This window comes from Propithecus coquereli, unplaced genomic scaffold (assembly GCF_000956105.1).
Source record: "Propithecus coquereli isolate 6110/MARCELLA unplaced genomic scaffold, Pcoq_1.0 Scaffold142, whole genome shotgun sequence".
NCBI lineage: Eukaryota > Metazoa > Chordata > Mammalia > Primates > Indriidae > Propithecus > Propithecus coquereli.
The window spans coordinates 1550244-1571193 of NW_012138525.1; the positions used below are offsets into that span (position 1 = coordinate 1550244).

The 20950-nt window shown below is 59.6% G+C and overlaps 1 protein-coding gene across 1 annotated transcript in view; it reads right to left on the minus strand.

Moving 5' to 3' along the window:
- Window positions 1-20950, minus strand: part of NTNG2 (netrin G2) — a 60307-nt gene that overhangs the window by 999 nt on the left and 38358 nt on the right. The window contains exons 3-7 of the mRNA XM_012639643.1: window positions 12002-12174; window positions 9292-9315; window positions 3236-3337; window positions 1561-1728; window positions 17-151 (exon numbers count right to left, since the gene is read on the minus strand). Coding sequence (XP_012495097.1) covers window positions 17-151; window positions 1561-1728; window positions 3236-3337; window positions 9292-9315; window positions 12002-12174 — 602 coding nt within the window. The remainder of the gene's footprint in view (window positions 1-16; window positions 152-1560; window positions 1729-3235; window positions 3338-9291; window positions 9316-12001; window positions 12175-20950) is intronic.

Consider the following 20950-nt stretch of genomic DNA (forward strand, 5'->3'; position numbering starts at 1 on the left):
GGCCGCGCCCACTCACGGTAGCAGCCCTGGCGCCAGTAGTGCGTGGGGAGGCAGTCGTCGCACTTGGGCCCCGCCGCGCCCTCGCGGCACTCGCAGAAGCCGGTCTCGTTGCACCGGTCGTGCACAGAGCCGATCTGGTTGCAGTTACACTCTGCAGGACACATGCACGGCGGTCAGGCGACCTCTGGGCGCGGTCCCCGCACCTCGCCCAGCCCGCGTCCCTCGCAGCCGGGTTTCCCTGGCATCCTCCGGGAGATTCCTCCGCTGGATGGCGGCGGGGTCTGCCTGGGGTCTCCAGACCTCCAGGAGTCCTGCCTTCCTTCCCTGGCATCCAGCAACCCCTCTCCCTCCCCTGGCCCTGGCGCCGGTATGGCCTGGGCCAGCCCCTTCCCCTCTCCGGGCAACCGGAGGGGAAGGGACTGGATCTTTGCCAGACCCAAAGAGCTATGACCCTGACAGGTGGCAGGCGCCTCAGCAGAGGCCACGGGGCACCTATCTGTCCATGGGGCTGTTGTGGGGGGTGGCTCCCATCTGTAGCTCCTTTCCAGCGCGCTGGAGGAACAGCCCCAGAGGCCTACCTCTCCTCCCACCCGGCCCCAGCTGGTTTCCTTGCGCCTCTGCTCCGTGGGAGGGGGTGAATGTCCCCCACTCTGGGAGTCCTTGAAGCCCAGTGCTGGGCCTGGGGGTGGAGGCAGAGAGAGGGAGAGGAGGGAGCCTGGGTGGGGGCACCTCTAATTGGATCCAGAGCCCCTGCCCTGTCCCTGCAGCTGGCCCCGCATAACATCGCAGCACAATTTCATCTTGATCACTTTAGAGTTGATGGAATTATCCGGAGGCCACGGCCATGATTCAGGCTGACAGCTCCAGCCTTGCAGGAGCCTCTCCTCTGCCGCCAGAGCTGGCCTGGGGCCGGGGGGCCAAAAGGGCCCAAGGCCCCGGCCGGGCCGGGGCGCGGGAAAAACCCAAAGGGGCCGGAACGGAAAAAAGGGCAAGCAAGGCCGGGCAACCCCCCCAAGCCGGGGGGGGGGGGGGCAAGGGTTTGGCCTTTGGGATGGCCTGTCCCCTGCACAAGGCCTAATGGATCCCTTCTTTAGCTCCAAGCCAGTTCTGGGGCAGAGCCTGGTTGGTGCCTATCAGGGCCAAGCACAGCTGGACCTTTGCTTGGAAAGGCATTTGAGGAAAAGCTCTGGCAGCAAAAAGGATGGAAAACCTTTGATCTGATCCACCTGCCGACCTTATGAGTGGAAGCAAGAGCCGAGGCCCAGAGAGGGGAAGGGACTTGCCCAAAGGCACGCAGCAGGGCGATCTCTAGAACCCGGCCTTTGGCTCCGACCTGTGGCTCTGCAACTCCAGCACCTGGGGGAGAACTGCACGGGGAGGCCATTAACGAGCAGATTCTGGGGCTTCTGTCCTAAAGACGCCCAGCTGGCATGGGCCCTGGAACTGGGATTCCCGCAGCCTGCCCAGCTGGTTCTGACACAGGGGTCCCCAGACCTAACAGTGCCGTGTGCCCCACGGGCTTTCCAGTGAGTTCCCTGTGCCGCGTCCGCGCCCCCTCACCGATGCAGACGTTCTCGTCGTCCAGCTCGGCCGAGCCGTTGCGGTAGTAGCCCAGACGGCAGTGCTGGCAGTGCTGGCCTCTCGTGTTGTGCTTGCAGCTGACGCAGGTCACCACGTTCAGGAAGTCGATGTAGCTGCAGCGGTTGGAGTGGCCGTAGCACTCACAGTCTAGGCCGGCCGAGCGGGAGAAACACTGACGGTCAGTGAGCATTCAGGGAAACTGAGGCACAGGCAGATTAAAGACTCCCCCAGGACATGCAGGGTGGGAGGGAGACATTTTGGAGAAGGACCTAGAAGACGCCCTGGGCCTCCGACCCTGCCGGAGCGTTGGAGAAGACACAGGCCTGCCAGTTTCCAGCCCGAAGGAGAAGCCGAGAAGGCCCAGGAATTCCCGCCTGGCCCCGTGGGCAGGGGACGGGGGCCAGTGGGCACCTGCTGACGCCTGGCCGGGCGCCAGGGCCAAGCGCTCTCTGAAGGATGCCCATGCGTCAAAGGGATTAGAAAGCGGTTCATGCAAGGACAGGGTCATGCCGCCAGACTGTGCCTGGGGCAGGCAGTGCCGGGTTCACAGCGCCACCATCGTGTCCTCAACGACTCCACAGACCAGCCAGTGCACGCATGAATGCTGCACAAGATGCAGCGGGCCAGGAGCTTCCTCCCATGCTGCTTTGGAAGACGGTTGGGAGGGAAATGCCCGCCCTTTCTCGTTAGCCTGAGCTGCCCACAGTGTGTCTGTTTGGCAGGACCCTGGGCGTCTGCTTGCCTCCTCCCGGCCCTGGCCTGGCTTCTCACTTGCTGCTCCGGGAGGCACGCGGCTCCACACCCAGGACCATCTCCATCCACGCACTGTCCCGCTGCCTCCTCCCCCGCCCCATGTGGTCCTCAGGCCGAGCCCTGCACAACTGGCTCTGCTGCATGGACCGGGCCAGCGCCGGGACCGCCTGGGCAAGGCTCTCAGGGCTTGGAGGTGGGTCCCCCAACATCACGGAGGGGTGGGGGTTGGTGAGGAGGGTTACCTTCCCTGCCGCAGAAGGAGGCCATCCTTTGGTGTCCCTCCTAAGGGACTCAACACCTCCTGACGCCAAGCAAGAGAGCTGATGTGGCTGCCCCCGTGCAAGGAAGGGCACCCGCCACCCTCCTGAAACACCATCTGTGTATCTCCAGAGGACCCAGCCTCCCCGTGATGGGGGCGCTGACCCAGGCCTCGGTGGCCAGAGGCATTTCAGACCCTGGAGAAATGGCCTGTGAGGTGTGTCAGGAGAGGCGGTGGCATTCCCACCCGTGGGTCCCCCGGCCCTGCCCCCTTTGCCTTGGCCCTCCAGAGTCAACGAGGAGGCCAGGCACCCTCCAAGTGTCCCAGAGAGCAGTGCTGGTGACCCGCGCGTCCCAGATTCTGCTTCAACCAAGACGAGCCCCTGGGCCACACCTCCCAGGGGAGCCAGGACAGGTTATTTCTGGCAGCTGCTCTGCCTGCTGTGTGCCTGCCCCCTGTGCCCGAGTTGGCTTCTGACTCATACCTGCTCCCCGCTCCCTTGGGGAAGGAGGAGAGACTCCGTCTGACCTTGACCCAGCTACTCCGGGGGCGGTTTTCTGAGCCGGGCGCCAGCCCCCCGTCCGTAGTAGAGGTGGGGGAAGAGGAGGCAGGGAGAGCTGATGTGGCCCGGGGCCCTCTTACCTTGGAATTCTTCAATAGGCATCACTTGAGGAGATTTGGGCTTGAGCTGGAAAAGTTTGGAGCCCTTAGCAGGGGCAGGGGCAGCAGCGGACGTGCCCATGGCTTGGAGAGATGAGAAACAGGCTCTTTCATCTGCCATGGTCCAGCTGCCCGGAAAAGGCTTCCAAAGCACCCCGGGCCAGCTCTGGGGCAGCCTCATCCCTTGCCCGGATTTGAAGCAGGGAGAGGCCACTCTGGCCCCAACGCACAGCGCCCTCAGGTTGGGAGCCAGGCCCCTCTTAGAGCCCAGCGAGGTGGACGCATTTTCCACTTGCTGGAAAGTGACACAGCACACCCACAAGCTTGCACCAGCCCCGCCCTGGGTCCCCTCCCTAGGACCACCTGCACACCTGCCTGGAGTAACCCCGCAAATGACTTCCGTGTCCTCCAGCACCCCACACCGTGCTAGGACCTGCTTGGATGCTGAGCGGTTTTTTGACAGACTGACAGCATCGCTCTGCAGGCCCTTCCCTTGCTCTGCCCCTCGCCCCTTCAAACTCCCTGGAGCATCAAATCCGGAATCTGAACCTAGCATTAAAGACTCTGGCATCTCCCTTCCTTTCTGGAGCAAACTCCCCCCTCCAGCCAGAGTGAATCCTTTACCGTCTCTGAATTCCCACTGGCAAGTGTCGTCAAGCCATGAACACAGATGGCGCCTGTCTTCCCCTGCCCAGGGACCCCCGGGGCTGCAGCCCCACATTGTGGGCAAGCATGCCACTGTCCCAGAGTGTCACTGCCTTGGCTTCCCTTTGGGAGTCTGTGGTGCCTCAGTTGGTCCAGGGCAGCCGGCTCGACCTGTCTCCATCACCAGAGGACGCCCCGACTCTGGGTCCTCCAAGTTGCTAGGAACCGAACCTTGGACCCTCGCTAATTGTGGTCCCAGCTCCGAGCCACCTGCCAGCAGAGGGTGCCCAAAGGCCTGCTCACTGCAGGGGCAGGAGGAGAACTTGAGGTGCTGGAGGGGCAGAATTAGGGCCTGATGTCCGGGAGCAGGTGAGCTGGGCTGGGACAGCTGCCCTCCTTAGAGAGTCAGGCAGGCCCCAGTGTGTCTCCTCCCAAGCAGTGGGACAGTGCGGCCCCCAGCTCGGTGGTCAGTGCCTCCTGCCGTCCCTCCCTGCCCTCATTCGGCCGACGGCTTCCCCGTCAGGCCCGCTGCTGCCCGCTGGCCCTGCCTCCCCTCCATCCACCGCGTCGCCCTCCCGTAGGTCCAGCTGCCCCAGCTCCCTTGGGACGTCCTGTCTGACTCTGGGCTCCATTGGCCGCCCAGGCGTCCTGTTAGCAAGAGTGGCTGGAGAGGGAGGGTCCCGCAGCGAGGGGCAGAGTCTCCACTTGAGTCTGAAGCCCTCGGAGGGGCGTGGGTGAAAACAGCTTGGGTTTGAGATGTCACACTGGACCTCTCTACACAGGGAGAGCTGGCGGCGGGCAGAGGCCCCTCCCCGCAACGCCGTGCCCCAGAGCTCCCCAGGCACCATCTCCTCGCAGTTCCTGCGGTCCCCTGCCGCCCCGGGTCCCCACCACACGCACCTGCTACTTCCACTACGGGGGGGGGCCTAAGGGTCTAAGAAGGGGCTCCCTGGGGTCTCAGGCCTATGGCCGGCCTTGCCCCCCATACCTTCTGCTCTGGAGGACACCTGGGCCCAGGGGGTGCTCTCCCAGAGGGGGGCAGCCGTGGATGGCCTGGTCCACTCTTGGGGGGAGAAGAGAAGAAACCAAGTTATGTGCGGGGGGGCCTGGGGACACACTGAGGCATCACACGCACCCCCTCAGGCCCTTTATAAGCAGCAGCTCTAGAAGGACAGGCTCTGTCTACACAGCTAAAAGAACTAGGTCCAAATCTACAATACAGGCAGTGCCTACACTACAGCAGCCTGCAAGGGCACACGCAGACTTCACCCAGAGGGGAGGGACCGCCATGCCTGAGAATCTGCATACTTTAGGCGGTCTGTTCTTCAGTGGGATCCCTGGTTTGGGGGGCTCTTCTACCCTCCCTGTGTGATCCCCGTTCCAGCTGAGGCGCAGAATTAGACCAGGTCCTGTCTCTGGGCTGCAGTCTCTGGCTAATGGCTGCAGAGCACAGTGTGTGCTCTGGCCAAGATCTCAGACGTGTGCAGAGGCCCTGGAAGGCCTCCGGTCCGCCCCAGGCCAGGGACGGGCGCCTCCTCCATTATCTGACTCACCTGCCTGGCCGCCGCCCTTCCACCTCCCCGAGCCCTGGTTTGGGCCCATTTACACCAGGAATCGCAACGTGAGTCAACCCCCAGATGCCACAGTGCTCAACCCCTAGACTAACTGCACACACAGCTAGGCTGGGAGGCTGGGAGCTGCCTGAGCAGCATTTCAAAGGACCGACCCAGAGGGACTGGGGAGAGGTCTGATGCTTCCTGCTCCTTAAAGGGATTACACACAGTGGTGGCTGGCAGGGGAAGAAAAAGAAAATCTACCAGCTAAGAAGTACAGCGGACTTTCCAGCCGGGAGCTGGGAGCCTCTGGACATCAAATTGACACTAATCTGGTGTTCAACAAAGAACGAGGCCACCAGACCCAAATTGGCAAGGGCTTAATGAGAGCCGCAGAGAACCCGCCCTGAGGCGTTTTGCTTTGGAGTCTGTCTCCCGCCCTCATGGGCCGGGCCTGGGGTGGGATCAGTGGGGTTGAGGGGCATTTTTTGCCCGGCAGCTGCTGTTCTCCCGATAGCTTGACACTGGCAGGGGGAGAAACATCTGGGCCAGGGGCTCGGGCCTGCTGGACTGTTGGGAAGCGCCGGGAGAGACTCGGGACCCCTGGGGGCCGGGGGACTGGGGGCTGCAGAGGGAAGGGCTCCCCGCCGGGCCCCCAGGGACACGCTCAGGTGTGAGGGAAGCAAGTTCTGGCAGTGGCCTGTGTCCTGTGCCGAGACCAGATGGCAGCTCCGTCTGTTCCTTCTGAATTCGGGAGCCGTGCAAGCCAGGCCTTAAAGGTGGCACCACCTCATAGCCCCAGGCCTTGGGGCAGGGGCACTGGGTGGCGGGTGGCGGGGCCGGGGCAGCGTCGGGCAGTGCGCTGAGCGCAAGTCCTGCACCTTCACGGTCCCACACCTTGGGCAGCTGCTGCTTTTCTTTCCCTTTTCTTCTTTTAGAACAGCTTGATTGAGGTATAGTTTACATACCACAAAATCCAGGTGCTGCTTCCTAAGCCTCAGTTTCCCCCCTTTGGGACCAGGACAACAGCAGCCTCCACCTCCCAGAGCCACAAGGAATATGATCACTGGAGCTTGGCTCTGAGCAACTGGAATGATCATCGCTACTAATGGGGGCTCCGGGTGGTGGCTGCTCCAGCCGCGGACTGTCACATTGGAGCCACCTCCTTCCCTAGTGCCCCTCTGCTGGCACAGGGGGAGCTGACCGCGTCCTGGGGACCCTCACAATTTAAACCTCAGCTCTTCCGGATTCACCACTCTGGCCTCTGACTTTTCCTCTTTCACTCCCAACTTTGCTCAGTCTGCCTGTGGCTGCCCTTGCACCAAACCAGAAGCAGCTCTGAAAGTGGATTCGAACTTCCTCAACCGTGTGTGTGCATGTCCGTGTGTGTGTACGCGCATGTGCTCACACACGTGCAATGGTGCCTGGCCTCCCACCCAGACACACCCGAGTGGAGGCAGACACAGGACCTGCCGTGGCTACCTTTGCTCCCTCTGCCCACCACAGACTCACACAGCTCGGCCACCCTATACCCAGAACTCTCCGAGAGACCTTTGTCCTCCACCCCAAGGAGGATTTCTGGGGCAGGAGGCTCCCCAGAATCCTCCAATCTCCTGGCCAGGCCCTGCTTCCTGCAGACACCTCCCGTGGAGAAGGAGGGCTGGGGAAAGGGGATGTGAAGTCCTGAGCGAAGCCCAGGGAGGACAGCACTCTCTCTCTCGGGGTCCATCGGCCTGGGGAGGCTGAGCGCCCCACCCCCAACAGGCTGAGGGAAGAGAGGCTGAGTGTGGCTGGGTCCCAGGGCTGATGGAGGAGGAGGGGGTCTCTGCCCTTGAGAAATGCTGCCCCTCCATGGGGAGGGAGGGTAGAGGCAGGACTCCTCGAATCAGAGAGGAAGGACACTGCCCCAGGAGTAAGGCCGGGTCCACCCTGCAGGGTGGGGGAACGCCATCAGGGCACCCCTCCCTGGCGGGGAGCAGGAGGAAGTCCCCTCAGCCACCATCTTCCTAGCACCTAGGGAAGGACCAGTCCGTTCCGACTCCTGGCACCTGCCGTGGGCAGAGTCTGGTGAGCGTCCAGATGCGCCCAGGGCCCAGCCCAGGCCTCAAGTGCACAGTGCCGCCTGCAGGAGGGAGCGAGAACCACCCGCTTTCCATGCCTGTCTGCAGCTGCAGCCCCTGCCCGGCCCTGCGCACAGCCCCCCCAGGGCCCAGCATCCAGGTGTCAAACCTGGCTCCAGATGCTCCTTCTGCCTTGCCGGGCGGACAAGTTTGCCTTCTGGGCTAACCCTGCTCTGCCCAGCCCCAAGGTCGGCTGGGCTGCAGAGGGGCTGGGGGCAGGGCCTGGGCCAGCTCCAGGGAATACAAAGGCAGAAGCTCCATCGGGAGACAAGACCCCATCTTTGGCTGAATGTCAGGGTGGCCTTGCTGCCAAGTCCCCCATCCGTTTGACCGCACTGGTGTGGGGCCCTACCAAGCAAGGCAGGAGGAGGCAGGAGGAAGCTTTCTGGAGCTTGAACTGGCCCCTGGATCCCCGGGTTGGGGCTTGGTGACAGGTTGGCCCAGATGGCCTGGAGGCCCCTTTGGTCCCTGCCCTTGTGGCTCCAGGGTTCTAGCATCTATACACTAAGACCCAAGCCCCTGCTCTCCCCAGGGCTACCCCCCCACACACACAGAGAGGCAGGGACTCAGGCTAGAAGCAGGAGCAGGCGGGACAGTAGGGGCCACTGGCTGTTCTCTGGCACCCACCTGTGGGCTGTGGGGTGCTGGGGGCCGTGGGGGCCGTGGCAGTGGGTGTGGAGGGGGCAGAAGTGGTGAGCCCCCCCCTCATGGCCACGGTGGCCACAGGGCCTTTGGGGACAGGGTCTTTCTGGGACCTGCTGATGCCTGGTGAGAGATCGGAAAAGCGAGAGGGTGCAGAAGTCAGCAGGGGTGGCGGCACCACAGAGACGCAACTTACGACGCTGCACAGGTCCACGTCCCCTCCAGGGGCCAGCTTCCTTCTGCGCCCAGCGGGGACAGCCCGGGTCGGGAGGGGCCACCTGCGTGACGTGGAGCCCCACAGAGGGTGGAGGGTGACTGGCACACCCAGAACATTTCTGAGATTTGGGGTGGGCCAGTGGTTTCCCGCTGACTCAGCGTGGGTGGGGGCGGGGCCTGCAGGGATCAGCTGAGAGCTGAGCCTGGGCTGGGTGAGTGCTGCATGGGCTGTCTGGCTGTCGCCTGCTGACCACCCATGGGCACCCACGCCTGCCCTCCCCCTCCTCGACAGCTCTCAGGCCCTCCTGCAGATGCCCCCTCCTCGGTCTGCCATGCCCTGGGCCCTGAGCTGGCCCAGATGACCAGGGCAGGGGTGGCAGTCTCCCCAGCCCTCCACGGGCCAAGCCGCTGCAGGGGCTGCCAGAGGGAGGCTGCCCCCCACGTTCAGGCTGGGGGTGGACTCTGCCCTGGTCGGTGAGGAGGGTCACCCCACTCTTGCCTGGCAGGAGACTCTCCTCCCAGCTCTGGGTGAGAGAGGAGGAGGAGTCCACCCAGGGGTCAAGGGGACCTGCGAAAAGTCCCGTCCCACTTTCCAAAGCAGCACCGATGAAGCTCCTGGGGGAAGGGACTTGCGGGGGCCGCAGGTCACAGCACAATGACAACGCGATGGGGTCACAGCACAATGACAACGCGATGGGACTCAGGGAGGAGAAGCAGATGGGGCGGGATTAGAGGAGGCAGCGGAGAGGCCCGAGGGACGCCAAAGCCCCTTCTTTTCTCTCCAGCTCCTTCCAGGACATGCAAAGAGGCTCGTGCAGCGGGGGCCCGTCACCCTCCCTGGGGGACCCAGACGTGTACTTACTGCCAAAGGAGCCTGCAGCGGCACCTGTGGGGAGAGAGAGGGTCACAGAGCTGGCTGCCCAGGAGGAAGGGGCCTGGCTGTGTCCTCCCTGAGGGGGGTGAGGCAGGGGGTGCATCAAGGTGTCTCTCCCTCTGCCAAAGGGAAGGAAACTTGGGGCTTGGGTGGTTACCCCATTTCACACTCACCACAGCCCTGAGAGGGAGGAGCTGCTAATTAGCCCACTTTGCAGATGGAGAAACTGAGTCTCAGAGCCCTGACTTACCCTTGGGGACGTTCTGATAGGTGCAAGCACCCCACTGGGAGCTTCACACACACCCCTCTTTTAAGATTTTGGACTTTTGGGCCCTCCAGTGCAGGACAAGGAATCGTGTGCAGCGTGTTCCTGTCTGAGAAACTAGGGACGGCCGAATAACTTCCTGAAACGCCATCGTAGTGGCTGCCAGGCGCTGAGTGCTTTCCGGGTGCCCGGCAGGGTGCGTGTGTGCCCACGCATGAGCCACCTGGTCCTCACAACAACCCACGAGGGAGTCTTCTCACCGTCCTGCTCCTACAGACAATGGTAGCTGGGAGTGGCCAAGACACGGCTCAGGTCCCCCGTCTGTGTGGCTGTGCCTCAGGGACGAGGGAGTCCCAGGGTAAGAACCTCCCAGTCGGTCCAGGGAGGCCTGGGAGGAGGAGCCGGGCCACACTCACTCCTTCCTTCACCCGTGTCTGGGCAGGCGCCACATCAGGCCCTGGGGACACCTCGGGAGGTGTGGCCTCAGGAATGAAGCAAGGACAGGCAGTTACCAAGAGAAGCTCCCTGGGGGCCAGGCAGGATGCTGGGGGGGCACCGAGAGGCGAGGGGACCTCTGAGCCTCTTCACCCCTGGAGGGTGAAGGAGCCACCCGGGCGGGCGGGAAGATGGGACAGGGAGCAGGTGGGAGGGTATGGGAGGGAAGTGCACAGGTGTTGGGGGTGGGGCAGGGCCCCAGTCCAGGTGACCCCCAAGCTTGGCCCCCTGGCTGTTGGTGCCACTTGGGCTCTTTTCTCCTGGTAGCCCGGGAGAAGGAGGGAGACCCGGGTGAGAGAGCCTCAGGCTGAGGCCATGGAGCACCCCAGCCTCACCCTGCCCCTGAATGCTCCAGGAGAAACCCCTCCTTCCTGGGGACACAGGGGCGGGGCGGCCAGCTGCTGCCGGGCCCCTGCAGGGAGCAGGGGTGGAGAGGTTTCTAAGGCAATGGCCCAGCTTAGACAAGGAGGTGGCTCCAGCCTGGGGGAGCAGTGACAGTGGGCCTCCCATGTGTCCTGTAGGTAAGAGTCTCGGTCTGTGGGTGCCCAGGAGGTGACAGACACAAGCCCTTGCAGAATCCTCCCAGGAGCAAGGGGCAAGCGGAAGACAAGAGCCAGAAGTGCCAGAGAGAAGGGGGGGGCAGTGGGCGGGGAGAGGCCCACAGGACGGATGAAGGGGAGGTGAGGCTGTGGGTCAGCGAGTGACAACCACTAAAGGAAGGCTTCCAGAAAGGGTCTGGGCCTCAAAGAGACAGAGACAGGGACCTGGGAGGAGGGAGCCAGGCTGGGCGGGCCGCCAGCACCCAGAGCGCTCTCTGTGCCTTCGAAGACCTGAGAGTGCTTTGGTGCCCGGCAAGTCATCCCTTCAAAGGCCTGTTGTGCCGCCTGCCCTGGCACACGCACGACGTGCCTGTCACGGCCTTGGAGCGGCTTTCGGCTTCCATCAGCCTAAAGTCACAAACCTTTCACCCATCGAGGGAGGGTGCCCAGACAGGGTGGCACGGTCCAGGGTGCAGGAGGCCGCTGCCCAGCCCTGGCGGCAGCACCAGGCCCAGTAGCTCGTGGTGAAACCTAGGAGGGCGCCGGGGCTCGCCCGGCCTCGGTTTGCTCCTCTGGAGAGTGGGCGACAGCGACACTCCCACCCCGTGTGTTGTTGTGAGGACGGAGTGAGGCGATGCGTTTAAAGTGCCTGGCGCAGCCTCAGGCCCCGGACAAAGTCCTTGACAAGGGTCAGACACCAGTAAAACCCCGGGGGGCGTCTGGGCTCTCCGACACTGCAGCCCAGGCGCCCGCTGGGATTCGTGGTTTCACGGAGACACCCGTGGCTAAGCCGGGGGTCCCCGATGCGTGGGCGTCCTCCACAGGGTGTTGGTGATGCAGGTGTGTGGGCAGACCTCGAGGTGGCTTCCCTGGCACGGCTGAGCGAGGAGAGGAGAGGGCTGGGCAGAGAGCATGGGCAGGGGGCTCCGGTGAGGGCCTCGAGGACCCGCTGTGACATGGACAACAGGTGCCCAGCTTCCCGGGGCACTCCGAGGACGGAGGGGGTGTGAACACGCAGCGCGCCGTGGGCAGCCTGTCAACACTCATCAGGGATGGTGCTGGCTATCCTGATTCCTGCAGCGGGGCTCCCTGCCCCCTCACCCCCGCCCTCCCCAGGGGGCCTCCTGCGTCTTGGGTTTCCCTGTGGACCAGGGCCAGAGGGGTGGCTGAGAGTTCAGCAGGATGCAGGCGTGCTAGAGGGTCTTGCGAAGTGTGTGTGTGTGTGTGTACTTGTTTGTGCATGTGCATCTGTGCATGCATGTTTGTATGTTTCTGTATGCATGTGCTTGTGTGTATGCGTGCATGTGTCGTGTGCGGGATCCAGAGCTCCTGGGGTTGACAGGTGGGGGAAACCGCAGCCACCCTGTCTCGCAGCCCCCGGGTGCGGTACGGCACATACAGGCGTTGGGAGAGCCGTGGGGCAGCGGCAGGTAGGAGCCGGCCCGCCAGGAGCGGGTGCGGAAGTTCTTCTTGCACTTGCCGCAGTCGGGGCCGGTGGTGTTGTGCTCACACTCGCACTGCAGGCTGCCCTCGCGCACGGAGCACAGGTTGGCGTGCAGGTTGCACTTGCACCTGGGGAGACACGAGAGGGAGCGGCGTCAGAGGGCTCGAGGGCAGGCTTTCTGCGGGGAAGGGGAGCCCCACGGGAGGGGCCCAGGAAGGTGCTGGCCTGAAAGGACCGCGGAGGCCACCAGACCATCCTGCACCACCTCCTTCGGCACAGAAACGCCCAGATCCACCCTCGCACAGAGGGATCGACTCCGTCTTCTGAAGGCTGCCCCGGGACTCACCGCTGCTGGTTTACTCCCCTCTTTGATGGTGGTTCCAAGGATTTCTGCTTCTCAGCTGGGGCAGGTGACAAGTCTCCTTTGTCCCAGATGCTGCATTTTTAGCAACGTGGCTTCTGATAGCCCCAGCTCTGGCTGAGGTGGGCGGACAGGTGGCAAGGGCTGCCACCAGCCCCTCGCTGTGCAGACAGGGACCTGGCCACAGGCTGCACCTCTGCTGTCAGCGGTGGCCACGCCCGTGGTCTTGAGGGTGACAGAAAGAACCCCCAACTCCCAAGCCCCTGTCAGTTCGTCCACACATGTATTATTCATTCATTCATTCAAATATTTATAGGCAACTCATTATTCTGAAAACCGGTAAATAAAGGAAAGCAGCAAGCATTTATCTCGCCTGTCCTACATAGACGGTACCGCAGGGTAACCAGAAGTTGACGGGGGGAAGTTTCTTTTTATAGAAGCATTTCATGATGGAATCAGTGGTCCCTAACGAAGGCCTGGCTGCAGGCGCCGAGCAGCGACAGGACAGAGCATCACAGTGAGTCGAGCAGAGAGAGCTTCCCACACCCCCACCACGCCGTCCTGCCAAAATGAATCGCCCCTGAGTCAGATGGAGTCTCTGGGCCCAGCCACGAATTCGCAGGAAATACAGAACCACACACCAAACGCCAGGGGACGCAATCCAGCCGGAGGAAACTCCAGAAGTGATGACCCAGTTTTGTCAACAGATGAATGGCACGGGACAAAAACTGATCCAGAGGGAGAAGGGACCTAGATTAAGAGAAACCTCAAAGGCATATCATCTGGTGGCAGGGCGTGGACCGCCTCTGCGTCTTGGTTCAAACAACCTACGAAATCAAATAAACAAATGGCAGGTGCATGTACGAGACACTTGGAAATTTGGACACTGCCTATATTTGATGATATTAAATTAATCTTTATGAGGGGTGATGATAGTATCATAGTTATGTTTTTAAGTTTTGTTTTGTTTTTTTTCCCCTGAGACAGGGTCTAGCTCTGTTTCCTGGGCTACAGTGCAGTGGCACCATCACAGCTCACTGCAACCTCCAACTCCTGGCCTCAAGTGATCCTCCTGCCTTGGCCTCCCAAGTAGCTGGGACTACAGGTGTGTGCCACCACGGTGCCTGGCTAAACTTTTTTTTTTTTTTTTAGAGATGGGGTCTTGCTATGTTGCCCAGGCTGGTCTTAAACTCCTAGCTTCAAGTGATCCTTCTGCCTCGGCCTCCCAAAGTGCTGATATTACAGGCCTCAGCCACTGCACCTGGCCTTGAAATTTCTTTTCTTTTAGAGAAACACACAGAAATACTTACAGGTGAAAAATTATCTGATAACTGGGATTTGCTTCAGAATAACACTGAGAGGGGGAACACAGGCCAAGGAACAGATGAAACAGGAAGGGCCACCAATTGACGACGGAAGTTACATGACAGATACACGGCGGCTCATCATATCAGATTCTCTCTTCCTTTGTGTGTTGGAAATTCCCCATAATAAAAGGGGAAAGAGAGAGAGAGAGAGACAGTGCTCTATACTCTGACACCGGAAGATTTCCAAGGTATACTGTCAATATTTGGAAAAAGCAAATTGCAGAACAACGGGTTTAGTAGAATCTTCTTTTTATTAAAATATGCAAAGAAAAACATTTACAGGGCACCTGTTCTGTGGCAGCCTCTGAGCTGGGAACAGTGAGTGTAACGGTCAACAAAGCAGACGGGTCCCTGTCCTGATGGGGCACAGGGTCTCGCAGGGAGACAGTGGAAATGTCAGTGACCTGAGGGAGCCGGGAGGGAGGACAGACAGGCAGAGTACAGGGGGTGTCTAGGGCAGTGAAACGCTTTATGATGCTGTATGCATCGTAAAGTAACATTATGCGAATGTCAAAGCCCACAGAACTCTGAGACGCAGAGTGAACTGTGATGTAAACTATGGGCTTCAGTTAATAACAGTGTATCAAAGTTGGCTCATAATTGTAACAGATGTCAAATGCAAGATGTTCACAAGGAAACCCGTGCAGGGGAGAAGGGGTTAACTTTCTGTACTATCTGCTCAATTTTCTGTAAACGTAAAACTTTGCCAAAAATAAAATCTATTAATTAAAAAACAATCATCACACAAACTTCCAGTTGTTCTAAGAGCCCCGGTGTTGCACAAAGGAGAAGGTATCGGGGCCGGGGGTCCTAACCTGGTCTGCGGGGGGCAGGACAGGTTTCTAGGAAGAACAGTTTTAAACTAAGACTTGAAAGAGAATCAGAAGTTGCCAGGCCAGAAGGAGAGAACCTTCTAGAAGGAGGCAAGAGCGTGAGGGAAGATCCTGCGGCCGACAGGACCTTGAGAAGAGCTCAGCTCGTGAGGTCGGAGCAGAGGCTCGCGGTGGGATGAGGCCGGGCCGTGAGACAGGCTGGATTTCACCCTGCGAGCCACTGACAGCCTTTGGCGAGTTTGACGTGTCCTGCTTTGGTTCATGTTTTTACATCACCGTGGCCACTCCACGGAGGACGGTTTGTCTGGCGGACGAGTGCTCAGGCAGCGAGACCAGCGGGACGCCGTGCATGGGGCCCGGACCAGGGTGGGGACCGCCAGTGACGCCTGGGCGTGCAGCATCTCCCCCTGCCTGGCCCTCCTCGTCTAGAGACCCCGACGTTTAGGCGACAGGACCCCGCCCCTCCCCCTGGCTAGGTGAGGCTTTCTGTCTCCCACATTGCACTCCTCGAACCGGCCCAGACAGACAGACTCGTCTCCCCTCAGCTGCGGCCACACGCTGCAGCGCTGTGTCCTCACGTCCTGCTGGGCCCTTCATCTGCGCCCTCACCGCCTCCCCCTGCCCTGCCTTGGTCTCCACCGGACTGGGGACCGGGCTCCGTGGGGCCGCCTTCCAGGCAAGGATCTCAGCGGGGAAACTGGGGGCCCGTAGGTCCACCAGCCCCACACCAGCCGCCGACCCCCGTCTGCGGCTTCCTGCCGCCTGGGCCGCCTTCCTCCCTGCGGCTGCCTCGCTGCCCTGGCATGAGCCTGCGGAGCGGCGCAGGGAGTGAAGGTGCGTCCGGGACACGGAATATTCTAGAACTATTAGGCACCATGTTGTCAGAGGCTGTTCCCAGCCGCGGGGAACGTTCCCAGCAGGCGTGAAAAAGACCACAGCTGCTGAGGGCTCGCCGTGCGCCGGGCAGGGTCTCGTCCAGTCCCCTAACCCACAAGAGGCGGTGCCATCGTCACCGCGCATTACGGATGAGGGAGTGGAGGCTCAGAGAGGTCGGGCCTCTGCCCAGAGTCACGGGGCTGCCCCAAAGCATGCCTGGGACTGGAACTCAGAGATACCTGACCCCAGAGTCCAAAAGGTTAACATGGGATGGAGCATGGATTGCAAACAACTGGGGTACCAAAGGGTAAGGTTAAAGGAAAAAAAACCGGAACAAAAAACCCAAAAAAAAACCAATCCGGGAACCCGGGGGGGCCGGTTAGGGAGGGAGGGACGGGATCAGAAATGGTTTTCATTTTCTTCTTTGTCACTTTCCATGTTTTCTACACTCTCTACAGTGAGCAGATGAAAACGTTACCAATATTTGGCAGAGCACGGGGGGTTTTCGGGGCGGTGTCACTGCTCTGTGTGATGCTGTCGTGGTGGACACGTGTCACTATACATTCGGCCACAGAATGTCCAGCACCAAGTGGGAACCCTACTGTCAACTGTGGACTTGGCGATGATGAGGCGTCAGTGTGGGCTCGTCCACGGTCCCAAATGGGCCACTCCGGGGGGATGCTGACGCGGGGGAGGCTGCGCCGTATGAGGCGGGGAGTACATGGGGAGTCTCCGCCTTCCTTTTGTTTTGCTGTGAACCTAAGATGGCTCTAAAAACATAAGGTCTATTTTAAAAAAATGTTATCTAAAAACATGAAGTCGGGCCAGGGTGGGGAAGGCAGGAGGAAAGGCGGAGGACTGGGCGGGGGGCTGCTCACATTCCACGCCGCCCACCCGTCTGCGAAGCTCATTTCCCAGGACGAAGGGCGTCTATCCCCGGAACGCGCTTGCAATGCGCGGCGCGGGGCTGCTGAAGTCTGTTACTCAATCCCAACCTCCCCCACCACTCGGACACCACCCCTACCGAGGGTCTACCGCGGCACCGAGCTGAAATAAATGGAGCATGAAAAAGCCTGTTCACTCTTTCCCCGGAGTTCTAACCCCTCCACTACCGTGTATGCGTGCTGTGGGCCTACTGTGTGCTCAGCTCTGGGAAAGGCAGAGTGGGATGGCAGGCACCTGCTCGCATTGGGGGCTCTTCTTCCCGGGGACACTAACACCCGGGGATGGTCCTTAGCAGGAAAAGTTCCTGTCATGTGCCTAAACCTTTTTGGTCAAGCATATGATGCTCTCTAAATCCCCCCACACCCTGCTCCCTGGCCTCTCCCACCCAGGGCCACAGTGCTTATTAGCATGTTAAAGGCTCTGACAAGTCCTGCAGGAAAGAAACCTACTTGACTTTGTCTAACGAAAGTTTGTCTGCAAAATGTATTTGACCTTGGAAAGTTTTAATTTTCTTCTTCTGAATTCCAATTTGACATCCCACTGAGCTAGCTGCAGAGGAACACCCCAGCTGTATGGAACTAGGAATGTACTCCACACCGCTGGCCTGAGGAAGGGATATTTTTAGATATCAGCTACATAAAGAAAAGATTGCCATCAACTTTGGGTGATAACATTGACCCTAGCTTATTAAAAATGCATAAAAGACCAGCAGAATCCGAGAAGCATATTGTAACGACTATAACAGAGAGTCACGGGCTGTCAGAGCTGGACAGGCCTGGGCAATGCAGGTGGGGAGAAGTTTGCCCAAGGGCGGGCAGTCGCTTTCTCCCGGCCCAATTCCAGGCGTCCTTCCCTGGCCCCGGCTCTGCCAGGCCCCCTCCTGGCCAGCCCCTCCCACCAGTCCCGGCTCCTGGGGAGCAGGAGACGTTCTGGCCTCTCCAACTGCCAGCTGAGCTCCAGGATGAGCACAGGTGAGGTTGCCTCTGTGTGTGTGCGTGCGTGTACCTGGTGTTTGCACATGACCCTCCACCTCTCTGGCTCTCTCTTGGTGTCCCCTCCTTTATGTCTGAGTCTTTCCCTGTCTCTCTGTCTCTCTCTCCATGTCTCTGCCTGGCATGTGCTCTGATCTCGCTCTCCTCTGGGCCTTTGCATATGCTGTCCCCGCTGCTTGGATGGTGCTGTGGCTCGGCCCCTTCTCCTGAAGCTGACACTGAGAGGCGGTGTCGGTGCGAGGCCGAACGTTGCTCTTTGGGGACGCCTTTCACAACCTCTGCCTCCGTCGGCCCCTGCCGGACCCTCCCTCACCATAAAACTCATCATAACCCGCAACATCTCCCAAAGTGAGGGATACAGGATGCGGAGGCGGGCGGAGATGGTACATGACCTGCAAGACAGCTTAATAAGGTATTATTTATTTCTGAATACCAGCATTTTTAAGAAAAATGACAAACTCCTAAGACCTGGGATCTCAAAAATATTATTGCCTAGGTGAGGCCAAGTTCTAAAAGTATATTAAATATATATATATTTGAACAAATTATTAGGCAAATACATAAATAACATGGAATGAGGTTAGACCTTCACCTCACACCATACACAAAAATTAACTCGAAATGGGTCAAAGACCCAAATGCAAGAGCTAAAAACTAGAAAACTCTTAGAAGGAAACATGCGGGTGAATCCTTATGACTTTGAATTTCTTAGACCATGACACTAAAAGCAAAAGCAACAGAAGAAAAAAACAGATAAATTGGACTTCATAAAAACGAAATACTTTTGTGCTTCAGAGGACATTATCAAGAAATGAAAAGATAACCCACAGAATGGGAGAACAATTTTGCAAGTCATCTATCTGTCAGGGGACTTTCATCTAGAATATGTAATAAACTCTTACAACTCAATAATAAAAAGACAACCCAGGGTTTAAAATGGGGAAAGGACCTGGACAGACATTTCTCCAAAGAAGACACGCACAGGACCACCCAGCACATGAAAAGATGTGCGACCTCATTAGCCGCCAGGGAAATGCAGATCAAACCACGGTGAGATAGCACTTCGCTCCCACTAGGACGGCTACAGTGAAAAAGACAGACAATAGCAAGTGTTGGCGAGGACGTGGAGAAACTGGAGCCCTGGTACAGCGCTGGTGGGAATGGAAATGGTGCACCTGCTTTGGAAAGTGGTCTGGCAGAAGGTGAAACGTAGAGTTACCCACCAATTCTACCCCTGGTCTATAGCCACGAGAAACAAAAGCACATGTCTGCACAAAAACTGGCACACAAATGTTCATGGCAGCACTTTTACTAGTCAAAAGGCAGAAACGACCCAAATGTCTATCAACAGATAAACAAAATGTGGCCTATACAGACAATGGAATACTATTTAGCTATAAAAAGAAATAAAATACGACGCACGCTGCGACATGAGTGGATGTTGGAAACATCATGCTGAGTGGGAGAAGCCAGTCACAGAAAGTGACACACTGCACACTCCATTTGCACCAAGTGTCCCGGATAGGTCGATCCACAGACAGAGCCGACCGGTGGCTGCCGGGCGGGGCTGACGGGGACGGGGTTGAGGGTGATGGCTAAGGGGACAGGGTGTCTTTTTAGGGTGATGAAAGTGTCCTAAACTTGACTGTGGTGACGGCTGCCCAACTCTGTGACCACCCCGCCAGCCGCTGAGTCAGGAACTTTACGTGGGTGGAGGACGCGGACGTGAGTCGCATCTCAGCGAAGCCACAGCGAATGAATGAGCGGGAGGTGGGGGTCCGTGCCCGGCTCACCTGCCCGGCTGCCAGGACACAGGGCTTTATTGCCACATCTCTCCTACAGACCTTCGGAGCTCTTACTGTTTGCATAAACCTATCGCGTCCTACCTCAAAGAAAGGCTCCTGGGTCCTCAAAGAAAGGCTTCTGGGTAGAGACCCTGGGTGAAGACGGCGACCCCTGGGCGCTCGCTTTGCACGAGGCGCTGCTCTGAGCGCTCCTCGTGAGTCGGCGCATCCGCCCTTCACGGCGGTCCTGCCAGTGATGTGTCGTGACCATCTCCATTGGCAGATGGGGAAACTGAGGCCTGGGGCAGTGAAGGGAGCTGCCCCGGCTCCCGCAGCTGGTGAGGGGCAGAGCCGGGACGTAAATCCAGGCAGCCCGACGCCAGCGTCTGTGCTCCCGGGTCCTGCCCGTGCCACGTGCACAGAGCTTGTGGCCCTGCCCAGGTTCTTAGCCCGCGTGAGCGGCAGTTTTCTCGCCTGAAGAGCGGGGAGCAATAATCGGCTGCGGGCTGGCATGAACCCCAGTGACGCTGGGCATGCGTGAATGAGAGGACGAGTGAACGGACACCGGGACTGCACCTGCCATGTCACCCACCCCCTCACCCGGGGTTGGGGTGAAACAAAAGCCCCCGCCACAGCGGTGCCCCCGGGACTTTGCGGCCCTCGCCTGGCCTTTCCCGGTGACTGTGGGGTGGTAGCCCTGTCCCCCGCGTCCCACTTGCCTGGGATGTTCTGTCACTTACTGCGTGACCTTAGGAAAGTCGCTGCATTTCCCTTGGCCTCAATTTCCTAATCGCAAAACAGGCACAGCGGTAACGCCTGCCTCCGAGAGCTGTCGAAAGACCGAGAGACTGTCTGCAAAGCGCTCACATGAGGCATGTCCGTGCCCAGTCAATGTTCATTCCCTTCTCATCCTATGAGCTCCCAGAGCCAGGGACCTTGAGAGCTTTCCCCGAATAAAGGGATCAATTCCTCACGAGGACCTTATTGAAGAGTATATTACGACCGCCTCGATTGCACAGACAAGGAAATGAGGCACAGAGAAGTTGAGCAAGTTGCCCAAGGCCACGCAGCTGGTGAACCCCACTTTAGAAAGGGTCTCGAGCAGGCAGCTGGGCAGAGGCCCGGGAGTCCCTGTGTGCTAGTTCTCAGACAGACGCAGGCTCCTGAAAGTGCAAACAGCCCACGATCCCCCAAAAACAGGCACGGCCTTCCCCTCCCTCCCTCGGGCCTCTGTCCTGTGATTTCTCCTCCCTATTCCAGAAGGCCCTTGGCAGATGAAGTGAATAAAATAAACAAGCAAGCATGTATAAGTAATGTGTGAGCGCCCGTGCACACACAGGCCCCGTTGTTAACCAAATCCTCGTGAAAACCCGCAAGGCACCACTCGTCCCACTGCACAGGTGAGAGCGCAGGACTCAGTCTACGGCTGCACCACCCCGCACCACCCCGAACGCGCCGGATCCCGTCTGATCTTGGGAGCTACGCAGGACTGGCCTGGTTAGTGCTTGGGTGGGAGAATGCAGGACTCAGGGGGGTCAAGTGCCAACAACCGCCCCAGGTCTCCGGGTGGACGAAGCTGGCTTTACACCCAGGGCCGCCTGGCACGAAGGTGGGGTCTCCCTCAGTGCTGGCTTCGTGTCCAGCCACCCCGGGAGGAGGAAGGCCAGGAAAAGGGCCACGGAGCCGGATCCCCCCTGCCTGCCGCCCACAGCTGTGCTAACCAATGCTGAGGCCTCCCCAGGGAAA